We start from the raw sequence: 13,332 nt of genomic DNA on the forward strand, positions 1-13,332 counted from the left end.
GGTGGCCGGGAGCGGCCACTGCACTCTAGTCTGGGTGACAGAGACTCCAACTCAAAAATAAATAAATAAATAAATAAATAAATGGAGCCAAGAAGTACCCTTCTGTTGGTCAGTTATGCTTCTTATGAATAACAACTGAGGTATAACATATTGAGAGGTACACTAACAATTTACTGAAGTATAGGATCCTTCCTGCAGCTTAACCCTACACTAATGATCGCTGTGAGCATGCTCCCTTCTTTGTCAGATTGGTCATGATTTCCTCTGGTAATTTTTATAGGTGTAAGTATGGAGGTATTTCTGGTTATATGCTTGGTGCAGTCGTAATACTATAATATTAGCTATTGTACAGTTAAAGATACTACCAAAAAGTGAAATTTCTCAATTTTAGAATAGCTGGTTATATAATCATGAATGAAGTATTTTTTTTAGTTTAGCCTATTGCTAATAGCCTCAGCCTGAGGCTGAGGCAGAAGGATCGCCTGAGGCCAGAAGGTTGAGGCTGCAGTGAGCCATGATCTGAAAGTAATGTAAAACTTAAAAGCAAAAGATAATAAGCCTCCAAAAATTAAAAATGAATAATTAGCAGACCATAAGAAACCACTGTAATAACAAAAAGAAATAAAACAAAGTTCTATGTTTTTGACATATGAGACTCTGAAAAGTTAAAACCATAGCTATAATACTTTATTTGAGTTTTATTTTACAAATGTTCACAGTATTCTAATACTGTCAATAAGTAGAAGTAATGAGGAAAGTTTAACTTATTAATAGAATAATATATATTACTTAGGTGATAAAAGTATATTTAAAAAAAATTTAGCACCTTACTAAAATTAGCAAAACAGTCCTTAAATCATTTCTCAGCTCATTTTTAACCATTTGAACTCCATGTTGTCTTTCTAAAATTAAAATTCCACAGATTGGAAATAAGCAGTTAATTACAAATAAACATCAGTGGTTTCAATGGATCCCTGCATTCAGTGGAAACAGAAAAGATTTCTGCAAGGTCAAAATATCACAACATATATATAATTACTGATAGGGAAACTCCTTCATTAACAGCAAATAGAGATCTTAAAAATTCATCTAGTAGTATTCTTCAAACCTTCAAATAGCACCACTGTCTTGATGCTGCCTTATCTAGCTCTACTGCTACCTTATTCTTCAGTATGTATTCAGCAATAATAAAAGAACTATTGTGGTGAAAGGTATCAGTCTTTTTTTTTTGAGTTGGAGTCTCACTCTGTTGCCCAGGCTGGAGTGCAGTGGCATGCTCACAGTCACCCCAGCGTCGACCTGCTGGGTTCCAGTGATACTTCTGCTTCAGCCTTCCAAGGAAGTAGCTGGAACTACAGGCACACGCTACCATGCCCAGCTAATTTTAAAAAAATTTATTGTAGAGATGGGGTCTCGCCAAGTTGCCTGGGCTGGTCTCGAACCCACAGGCTCAGGCAATCCACTCACCCCGGCCTCCCAAAGTGCTGGGATTATAGGCTGAGCCATCGAGCCCGGCCTGGTATCAGTCTTTAAAAATAAATCTTGAGGCGAGAAAGAAACAGGTGGGCCTGGTGTGAACACTAATGGCACTGCTGCACTGCACACCCCAAGCATAATACCCCAGGAGAACTCTGTAAGGTGGAAGAATAATCCCCTCATGGTTCAAACTCTGTACTCTATTCAATTTTAAGTTCAATTTCACTTGTACCTTCAATAACAATGTATTTTGAAGTCCACTGTTTCTTAAAAGTTGTAAGCAGACTTTTTCTCCTGATGCTAATAACATGTTCTTTAAAGTCAAATTCCTCTGTGTAGAAACGAAGAAGGCCCAACCACAGCTGACCAACAGATTCTGTATTTTTTCCATATTCTGGCCAATAGGTAGGCTAGAAATAGAAGGGAACAAAGGATATCACACTCTATAGCAAAGTGTTAACAGGAATATTCAGTTGCATCTTAGGAAATAAATTTGGATTTATTTCCAATTAACTAGCGTGTAAACACATAAAATGTTTTTCATATTTAAAAATACTATTTACATAAGTTTGTTAATTTCCACTCTAATTTTCAGTCACGGAAAGCTGAGTTTTCAATGTCAAATCTCAGAACATATTAGTGAAGAATCCAGAAATAAATTCTAAGAGCCTTGGTGATGCCTGGGTTATTAGGTCTCTGTAACTTAATGAAAGTATTTCCAAAATCAAGGTATAAAAACCACAAAGCAAATACTCATTTACTTGGAATAAAGTTACTTAACCATTTGGAATTATTAGGCATTGAAGAAACACTAAATACAGTCCCTAAAAACTCACCTGGCTTAATAAAAATATTTTCATTTCAAAGAAAACAAGTACAAATACTAGTTTTTTACTATCACAATACAAATAAGTATAACAAGCAATAAAATACTTGTTGACCATCTACACTCAGCTAGTGTAACTAATTTTAGTCAAAAATATAGGAAAATCTTTACTCTTAAAATACGTACCAGTTCATCTATTTGATCAAAAAAATAAATATTCCAGCCATCAACAAATATTTCAGGTTTCTTTTCACCTTTGTATATCTGAAATTAATTTTTAAACTATTAGTATGGATTACAAACTTTATGCATTGATACAAAAACTTCTAGGAAATACTTACAAATTTAACTACAGAACCATAACATTTTAGACAGGAAGGAGGGCTCAGAGATCACCTAGCTTTACAGATAACAAATACAATTTCATTTACTAATACCTCTTGAAGGACAGGAATGACTGGTGGATTCCTCTGCTGGAGAAAATACAGCACCATGAGAGTGTATGCGTATGACGATAAGCTGCCTCGAGACGCATCACCAATGTCACACATCTAAAGGGGTGAGGTCATAGAGCAAAGGAAAGACCATCAGGGTTTTCTGTTATTTTGCAGCCTTTCTATTACTACTAAAAGTAAGCTGCTTATTTGGGGAAATAATAGAAAAATCACATTTTCAAAGGCTACAACATGCCAACAAAAACGAAACCAATCCAATCCTACAAAGCAGTGGACAATTAGTCACAAGCAAGATCATATCATCATATATAATTTAAGATAACAAAATTTTAGTTTGCTCCACAGGACTTCCCAAATATTTACAGGAAGCATCTGATATGGCTATGGTTCATTAAAATATGAAGACATGCTTTCAACAAGGTTTGAAGACACAATGAAGTTTCTTGATAAATTCTAACAGAAAGCACACTCACCTTTGTAAATACTTTCATAGTATAGCACAGATATTTCACTCTGGGATCAATGGCTGAATAAGCAGATAAAAGCCTTGTGTTATGAAGGGCCTGTTAAAAGGGAAATTAAACTATGAGGCTGGCAATTAGATGAAAAGGGTTTAAGCTGAAATACTCTAAATAGGTTTACATTGTGATTCATTTTAGAATGAAGACATTTAGACTTGAAATCAACCTTTTTTTACCCAAAGACAACTTTGTTAATTTATGAGATAATACTATAGAATTGTAAGTAACACTTGACCTCATGACTTCCATTATGTTAGTGTCCCTTGTTTGAACATCTAGAAAATAAGGGTTATTGAAATAAACAATCAGTTCCCCAGTTCCCTTTAAGTAAATATCTTTGGGGGCCAGAGAGGTCCCATGAAGCTCTGAAACAAACTAGGTGTCAGACCCACGAGAGATGGGGCACTGGGATTACACTGTGCCCATCTAAAAGTTCAAAAGGTGTCTCCAAAGACAAACTCAATTCCCAAATTAAGAAGTTCCAGCCAAACACAAGAGCCTGCCACTCTGACCTCATTTTAAATAAATACTAATATTGACTGAATTCTCCAATATTTCCTCAGCCTCAGAATACTGCCAGGTACATAGCAAGCACTCATAAAAAACTCTTAAAAAAATGAATAAGATAAAATAAATGGTTCATTTAACTTGAGATTTTTGTGTGTTGAGATGTTTGTTCCCCATCTACTTAAAGAAAAACCTGAAGCAAATCTTACCAAAGTGTTATACAAACTGATATCCACTTCCAGACCACTTCTCAAATGGAAGAACTTCACAATTGGCACCTTTGCTGTCGTAATAGGTAAGATGTTTCTCAGACCTAAGTTAGGACATAAGACAATATCATTAAATACAGCAGCTGGGATGTGAGGAGTTCCTATATTAAAGTCCATATAAAATGATATAAACCTAACTTTAGCTTGTTCCACTGCATTCACGAGGACTAGCCAAATAATTCTCTATTAACAACCATCTGGAAAGATTATTCTGGCAAAGTTTATATTTAAGCACACTGATATTTGAGCTACAAGAATAAAAGAGGCAGCCACTGCCCCCTAGGACACTTGTGCATGTGTGTGTGTGTGTGCTGTTGTTAGTCTGACAAACAGCAAAACAGAGGAACTACTACAGAGGCTAGACTATGTGGGTCCTACCTATTCGCTCCATATGACTGCATCTAATTTGGAGAAAAGCCCATGGGGCAGTCATCTGAATCCTCAAAACAAAATTTACTCATCATGGAGTTTGATATGACAAAGGTAATAGAAAGGCATTGACTTCAATAGGAGGGGACCAAGTTGCCTGAGCTATGATTTAAACAAGAGGCAAAAATATTGGAGACTGAGGGGATCTACCAGACAAGGGAAACTGTACATGAAAAGGTTGGATGCCTGAAATAGAAGGGCATGATTAGGGAACATCCATAAAATTGTGTAGGCTGTAGAATGAACTTGAAGAAAAGGAATATGCAGAGCAGGAGATGAGGAAGAAACTCGGAAGAGCCCAAATAGAGGGGGAAAAAAAAGAGAATTATCCTTAGAGTCAAAGAGAAGCCAATAAACTGGTAGGGAGGAATCACTGACTACATCCATTTAGACAATGCCCCTGGCAATAGATACATTGGAGACACCTGGAATTGAACAGGGTGACCACTTAGGGAAAAAATCTGGGCCTGAACTCTCACTGAGGCATGAGACTGAGAGACACAGGCATGACTGAGAGCATCTGTAACTGGATGGGAGGTAAGGGTGATAAGGGAGCAGGAGGGCTCTAACAGTAAGAGCTACCACATCCTGAGCACCTGATGTATGACAGAGCATGTGAAAAGTCCTTTACAAACATGACATCCTGAGACTTCTCACTCTTACCTAACAAATGAGGAAATGGAGACCCAAGAAGTTCACTTGCTTTGGAATATGCAGCTGGTAAGCTGTGGAGCTAGGATTCAAATCTAGATAGGACTACTACATCTAATCACTTTGTCAGTTCTGGTGGCTCCAAGGATGCCAATGTTAATGACCAGGAAAGAGAATTCAGCAGGGAGGGCAGGTAGTGCAGGTGGCACAGCAGAAGGGAGGTGGTAAAGAGAAGAAGAGCTTATTCTGAAATGCTGGGGTTTGAGTTTCTTCTAAGAGTTAGGTGGTGATGTTTAGAGGGCAGACACAAGCTCACAGTGATCATATCAGAGAACTCAGGACAAAATATGTAGATGATAGCAATTTTAGGGAAAAAGGTCTGTATGGGAGATAGAGGAAATCTAATTTCTATTGATGGGGAAAAGGGGCAAGGAAGCTTATACTTGAATAGTTAGAATATGCTTGGACCTGCCCTTTCACACTTTAATGTATTATCCTTTTTGATCTTAAATGCTAGTGCTATTATTCCCACTTTACAGATGAAGAACTGAGTTGAGGGCCTGTAATGAGGTTGAGTGATTTTCTGGGATCACACAGCCAGTAGGTAGGGAGCCTGTATTTAAAACCAGTCTTATTCCAGAACCTCCACCAACTACTCTACTCTACTGCCTCTAAATTAAATAGCCTTTGTCTTCATGTCCTTCTCATTCTGCAATTTGATAGTTGACACGTGTTAGAAACCTGTCCTCTAGGATTTATTCATGGGACATCAACCTGGCCCTTTTAAAAATCATTCCAAAGGGCTCCCTTTCCAGTCTCCTTTCTTAGTTTCTATCCATGGAGATTAAGGCTTAGCCTTCAACTTCTCTCAAATGATTCCTTGAAATTCTGTTTTATTCTTGGTCTTTTTCTCTCAATCTCGTACTTTCTCTTCAAAGTTTTTAATGTAGTAACTGTTTTATCTTTATTTTAAATTCTGATTGACAATATCATATTTCTAATTGCACGACAGACTATTAACTCTTGGATTATACCTTTGAGGTAATGTAAACATCTCCACACAGGTGTTCTCTGCAGACATTCCCATTTCTCAAATACGCAGATATTAGCCTCAACCCTTATGTCCTATTTGTAGGTACAAAATCTAGGAAATGTTCCCATTTGGAATCTTTTATCTCTTAGGACCACTGGCACCCTGGCTAGGGTCCTGCAGCTATGTCACCTAGACTACAATACAACTTCCTTAGGAGAGACAACGCCAGCTACCTAAAAAGTTTAAGTTTTGGTAGTATTGGGTTCCTCTCCTCCTGAAGAAACTTCAGTGGCTTTCCAGTATCTATAAACTTTATCTTATCTCCTAATATTTCCTACTTGAAAATCCTCTCCAAATGTACAAATCTTCTCTCATTGTCCTCCAAAATAGCCCACAGTCATTCTCACGTTCATGTGTACGTACTAAGGAATGATTTCTCATCCTTTCCAAAATCATATTCACCATCATCTGAGATCACAAGTCCATCCCTTCCATGAACCTCCCCTATACAATCTCTTTGCCATATGCTATCTCCTCAGAAGTTCTTTAATTAAATACAACCTTATACTGTCACAGTTTGTGAGATTATCTTACCTCTTTTAAGCTCTATAAGCTGTCAAAGGAATGACTTACAACAATTTTTAATTTTTCCATTATTTTTTACATTTTCCCTAAGGGCCCAACACAGTGCTGAGCACTTCAGAGGCACCCAGTAAAATACATGGAAAGATTGTTTTCAAAAGATATTAAGTTTTAAACATAGCCTTCTAGTTGTTATTAAATTCTTGTTGCATGTAACCTGAATTTTTAAATTATAATCATTATTATAATTATTATCTGTCTGTGTGTTTAAGTCATTTCTATTCTAAAAATGATCATTTTTGACATGATTTCTTCTTAGGAAATATATATGAGGTATTTGGGGACAAGGACATGACATCAGTAGCTTAATTTCAAATGGTACCGAAAGAAATTGAGAGCAAGGAAGAGATGAAATGATAATTCAAATGTGGTAAAATGTCAGTTGGTGGATTTGAATGAAGAGTATATACAGAGAGTTCTTTATGCAAATTTTGTTGCTTTACTTTAAGTTTGAAATTATTTCAAAATATAAAGCCAAAATCTAGCTCAGTACTAAAATATCAATAGTATGGTAACTTAGTACTTTAGTTTCTTTGCATAAACTTCAAAACAAACCAAAAAATTACAAAAAAAAAAAAAAAAAATCACATTATCTTTAGAGGTGAAATTTCCAAGTGAGGGAAATGTCTAAATCAATAACCAAAGAAAATTATGTCAATGTGCATTTAAAAAAACAAAACCTAGGTTAACTTTAATTGGGAATAAACTAGAATTAAGATTTTTTTTCTTCCTAAAACAACATTGCATCTAATTTATTTAAACTAGAAGTAAAAAAATACAGAGAAAAGGGGCCCTCAAGATGTATGTTTGTGTATATCTAGGTGTGTGTGCACATCCATGCTGTGAGTTAAAGTCTATTCTTGATGGAAATAAGAAAACTTTTGAACAGACCATGGATTTTAAGTTCTCTGAGGACAGGGACCATATATTATTCACCTTCATTCTCAGTTCATAACACAGAAGTTTGCTGAACCACATTTTAAAAGACCCTTACTGTTAATGGTTTCCATAGTTGCCCTGATAGCAAAAGAATATGCTAGTGGCATTTCAAATCTGTGCACAACTTATATAAGATATACATTTTACCAGCTATTAATACTTTAGAAATTATCCAGTGAGAAAAAAGGAGATCAAGCAAAGTTAAGTGACTTGTTCAGGGTCATACAATTTGTTGAGCAGAACAGCTGCAAATTCAACTCCCAAGCCCTGCCCAGCGCTTTCCACTGCATTTTACACGCTGTAAGCAACTTTTACACTTTAACCAACATTATGTCAATAGGGCAAATTGACTTCCAAAATTTCTTGCCTGTCTGTTGTATGCTTTGTCCTGAAATAAAACTAAACTAGGCAACAATATGCCAACAAAGTATCATGCCAAATCATTCTGCAGTTTTTCATACTTAATCACACAAAACTTTTAAAAGACACTAATATTGCAAATAGTCTATAAATTAGCCAGTATATTGCTTCATGGCATTAGTGAATTCTAAGTATATCTGGTCCTCCAAATCTGTAGGTTCTGCATCCCCAGAATAAGCCAATCATGTGTCAAAAATATTTGGGGGAAAAAAGCAAACAATAAAAATAACAATGCAACAATAAAAAATAATACCAGTAAAAACAATACGTTTATGTAGCATACATCGTATTGGGTATTAAAAGTCACCTAGAGATGATTTAAAGTATACGTGGAGGATATGTATAGGTTACATGCAAATATTATGCTATTTAATATAAGACGTGTGGTTGGGCACAGTGGCTCATGCCTATAATCCTAGCACTTTGGGAGGCCAAGGCAGGAGAACTGCTTAAGCCCAGGAGTTTGGGCAAAATAGTGAGACCTCACTGCTACAAAAAAAAAAAAAAAAAAAAAATAGCCAAATGTGATGGCACACACCTGTAGTCTCAGCTACTTAGGCGGTTAAAGCAGAAGAATCACCTGAGGCTGCAGTGAGCCATGAGTGTGCCACTGCACTCCAGCCTAGGCAACAGAGTGATAACCTGACTCAATAATAATAATAATAATAATAATAATATAAGGAGGTCGGGCATAGTGGCTCTTGGCTGTAATCCTAGCACTTTGGGTGGTGGAGGTGAGAGGACTGCCTGAGCCCCTAGGGTTTTGAGACTAGCCTAGGCAACTTGGTGAGACCTCGTCTCTATAATAAATCAAAAAATTAGCTGGGTGTGGTGGCACACACTTATGGTTCCAGCTACTTGGGAGTCTGAGGCAGAAGGATTGCCTGAGCCCAGAAGGTCAAGGCTGTGATGGCCGTGAGTGTGCCACTGTACTCCAGCAGGGCAATAGAGTAGTAACCTGACGAAACCAAACAAACAAAAACATAATAATAATATAACGGAGTCGAGCATCTGAGGATTTTGGTATCTGCAGAAGGCAGATGGGAAGGTGGACCTAAAACCAACCCCCTTTGGATACTGAGGAAAGACTATGTAAATAAAACACTAATAAAAAGACAAAGATATATTTAGAAAAAGTTTATAGAGGTACCTGAATGTTTTCTGAGGACTCTTGCTAATTCTTCAATAGTTCTGACACAGTCCAACCCCTGCAACAAAGATGACACAGACAACTGAATCAAAACTGGAAGAAACGTTCTTGAACTGGTTGTAAATAGTTTCATTACCTTCGGAAACAATGAAATTAATTTCAACTAAGTCTATGTATATATATTTTCCCTTCTAGTCAAGTATCAGAGTTAATATTCATAGGAAATATCCTAAGGATACAAAGATCACTAAACACCCTGTTTACTAATTGCTTTTAGATGTACAAAAAATGCTAAAATCAGTCAGAAAGCCTTTGAACCCAGGGCATCTAAAAGTATCTCAGAATTATGGTTGAGGACCACCATTTTTACCTCCTCTAGGTAATATCACTTAGAAGAACTCCATGGACCAGAATATATAAGAGAGGTCATTTATGGCCTCTTATTTGTTCTGAGTAGACCTTCATTATAGTTTAAGAGTTGATGAATTGCTGTGGAGAGTGATTAAGCTCACATTATTTCCCCATAGGACTAGCCAAAATTGTAATGTACAAAATTAAAGCCATACAGCAAATATGAATAATAGTTCAAATAAATCACACTTAAAAACATTTGGGCTAACCCTATTAATGTAAGCCCATTTGATGGTTTTACACAGCCCAGAACATATTTGGAAGTTTATTTTAGAAATGCTCTCAAAACTAGTTTATAAGCCATGTTAAAAAAAACTTTGAGGATTTATAAGAGGGTCATTCCATATCTTGAATCGATCTTGTTTATCTACTTTATTCATCAAATTCAGGCCAGATCACTTTTGAATATTTCCCTAAATCAGATATTACCCCAAAACACAAAGACTCGAAACTAGGAAAACACATAAGAAAGTTTTCCGCAACAGCAGCACTCATTTAAATATCCACATTTTGGACTGCTGTTAAAAAAACAATAGAAACTTAGCATTTCTCAGATTTTATACCTTCACATAGTGTTTTATATTTTATAAACAGCTTCAGATACATCCAGGGCTGGCAAACTTATTTTGTCTTATAAGTCATATGGTCTTGGTTACAACTACTAAACTCTGTGCTTATAGAATGAAGGCAGCCACAGAACACAGAAATGAATGGGTGTAGCTCTGTCTTAATAAAACTTTATTTACAAAACAGGTAGTGGGGACTGAATTTAGCCCATGGACCAGTTTGCTGACTTCTGAAGTGCATGATCCAAGCTACTGTGTACAACCATCACCTGAGGCAAGAATGGAAGTTATTATTTTCATTTTATAGATTATCTAACAAAGACTGTGTGTTTAGGTACTGATGAAACCAAGTTTATCTCAAACCCAGGTCCTTGGACTAATAAGGTTAATAACACTCTTATCATTTACCACACTGCCTGCCTTATAAAAAAATTTTATAGATAACTTTGAGTGAGTGTGGGATCCAAGTCAGCACAGTGGCTAGGCCAACAGGACATGGGAGAAACTGGTTTGCCTTTGTGAATTCCCAGATGTCACTTTCCAACCACTTTGTGCTCCAGGGTGAAAGTACAGGCCTTTCTACTCCTCACGTTCACCTCTAAGCTTCTTAATGTATTTGGCCAGAAATTGTGCCAAGTGGCACACTCTATATGGTATGCCCTGATAAATTTGGAAAATATCAAACTGTAACATCAGTCAAGATTGGTCAGATCACACTGCTACAGCAAATGGAAGTTTTATGTGGTCACTGTACCTCAGCAGTTTCAAGTCCATTAATTGTCATACAGACGTCAAGGTCACTCTGTTTGAACCCAAATCCATTTTTGGAGGAGCCAAACAAGCTCAATTTAGTTCCTGTTAGGGATATATGAAAAGGAACAACTAATTACCTGAATACATTTAATTTTTGATCATAGTGGCCATCTCATGAATGAAAAACTACCCTGTTGTTAACTGTCCCATATTAATCTCATAATTATGGTCTCTTATTAACCACTTATTTATTCCAAAATTTTTTTCCTCTCAAACTTTTCTTTACATACAAGCTGATATGGCAAGAAGTATTGGGTGCCACTTTATTCTTAAATTCAAGGACATTTCAAGGAAAATGTTAGATCGTCTCAACACATTAAATAATGTAAGCTTACTACACTCTAAATAAATATACTTTTTATTATGTTTGACTTTAAATATAATATTAAATAAAATTCACTTGTGGTATCTGTTAGGATAAATCGCACACTGCTATTCTTTCTGTGGGAAACTAGGATTTGGCAAACCAAAGACCATCCTTGGCAAATCACAAAGTGACTGAAACCCTGATCCTGCCATCACTACCAAAATCACATTATTATTCTATCAGTGTGCTTATTATACATGTAGTCATTTGGAAGGAAGGTCACACTACTTTTCTTGAAATTAAAAAAAATTACTTACCTGGAAAGTCCTGTCTTATGAAACATTCTAGGTTTTGCCGAATATGTTCACGAGCCTGATCTTCTAAAATTGTTGGAGAAAAATCCTCTGTTTAAAATAGACACATTGAGAAAATAAGACTGTTAACACATTCTTTGAAAATGCTGAAAAAACTACTTTTTAGAACATAAAACTTACAAGTTTATTTAAAAAACCTCCTCAGATTTTGTAGTTTTCCTAGTATATAGTATTAGCAATGCAAAATTTTATTTATTTTTTAAAGCAGGATTTTACTCAGTTGCCCAGGTTGGAGTGTAGTGGCACAATCATGGCTCACTGCATCCTCCAACTCCTGAGCTCAAGTGATCCTCTGTGTCAGCTTCTCAAGCAGCTGGGACTACAGGCACATGCCACCACGCCTGGCTAATTTTTTGATATTTTTGGTAGAGACAAGGTCTCACTATATTGCCCAGGCTGATCTTGAACTCCTGGGCTCAAGCAATCCTCCCACCTTTACCTCCCAAAGTGCTGGAATTACAGGTGTGAGCCACCATGCCCAGATAGCATTCACACATATTTTTTTTCCTAAGGAGAATCTAGTTACCTTTCATAGTTCATAACTTCCAAGAAGGGTTAAAAAAAAAAAAAAAATCACTGGTGAAAAACAAATGTCTTCTGGCACAGATGGGTACCTCATGACATATGTGGCCAAATGAAGCAAGTTTCTCTATTCTAAACGGTTGAATACCTTGCCTTTAAATATTTTCTCTTTGTAAAACTCTAAACCTCTCTATATCAGTGTCCCAAAATGATATTCCTTAAAAGGCTGTTATGTGGGCTGTTAATCAACAATACTCAGAATGTATTCTATGCTCAAATTTTAGAAATAACATTTCTCAGACATCTTTATTATGCCAGTGTGCCCTGGAAACTTCTAAGGGAGAATTACCGCCCCTACAGTAGAGAGTAGTATGTAGAGTTATTTCCTACTTGGCCTGGGTATACATTTGGTCATGAAATATTATTAGCTGCATCAAGAAAAACATTTCAAGGAACATCAGGTGGAAAATGCCAGTACTCTAATCTTAAGACTTAAAAAATCCTCTCCTTCTCTCACTTTCTTTGACATTTACTGTGTGTCCCAAATGTGACAGCCATTACACAGAACACTGTGTATACAATGGAGAATGGAACAGACTTAGTTGCTCTAAGTGCTTAGAGAGTTAATGGGATAGTGATCCTGATGACACTATGAGTAAATGTTAATTTAATATTTTGAGAAATTGAGAGAAATATGAATAACTTACTGTAACACTGGATGCAAACTTGATCTAAGATATTTAAAAACTTGGGTGTTAGTGGTGGTAGAGGCTCCAGCTGGATTCTTTTGAAGTCCTCAGGACAGTCCTTCTTTAGATGACCTTCTCGTTTGCATAAGCTGCAAACTACTGTAGGAGACTGTGGGAATATGGCAAAGCAAAATAAGATAACACTTCATTTGCCAAATAAAGGGGTCTGAAATCGTTTTTTTAAAGTACATAGTCTACTCTTCACTTTCCAAAGGAAATGAAAAATGTAACAAGCAGCCACTCCAAATGACCTGAGAGTTGGGGACACCCTT

At 36.4% G+C, this 13,332-nt stretch overlaps 1 protein-coding gene across 3 annotated transcripts in view; it reads right to left on the reverse strand.

Annotated features, from left to right (window-relative positions):
• Window positions 1–13,332, reverse strand: part of ZCCHC6 (zinc finger CCHC-type containing 6) — a 65,519-nt gene that overhangs the window by 21,408 nt on the left and 30,779 nt on the right. For 2 of the 3 annotated variants that reach the window (XM_008058227.1, XM_008058228.1), the window contains exons 14-22: window positions 13,019–13,169; window positions 11,733–11,819; window positions 11,050–11,150; window positions 9,319–9,376; window positions 3,995–4,098; window positions 3,231–3,320; window positions 2,740–2,853; window positions 2,489–2,566; window positions 1,709–1,886 (exon numbers count right to left, since the gene is read on the reverse strand). In XM_008058227.1, the coding sequence (XP_008056418.1) occupies window positions 1,709–1,886; window positions 2,489–2,566; window positions 2,740–2,853; window positions 3,231–3,320; window positions 3,995–4,098; window positions 9,319–9,376; window positions 11,050–11,150; window positions 11,733–11,819; window positions 13,019–13,169 (961 nt within the window). The remainder of the gene's footprint in view (window positions 1–1,708; window positions 1,887–2,488; window positions 2,567–2,739; window positions 2,854–3,230; window positions 3,321–3,994; window positions 4,099–9,318; window positions 9,377–11,049; window positions 11,151–11,732; window positions 11,820–13,018; window positions 13,170–13,332) is intronic. The other variant, XM_008058229.1, reaches the window with a different exon arrangement.

The sequence above is a fragment of the Carlito syrichta genome, unplaced genomic scaffold (assembly GCF_000164805.1).
Source record: "Carlito syrichta isolate Samal-C Ts95f unplaced genomic scaffold, Tarsius_syrichta-2.0.1 Scaffold303261, whole genome shotgun sequence".
NCBI lineage: Eukaryota > Metazoa > Chordata > Mammalia > Primates > Tarsiidae > Carlito > Carlito syrichta.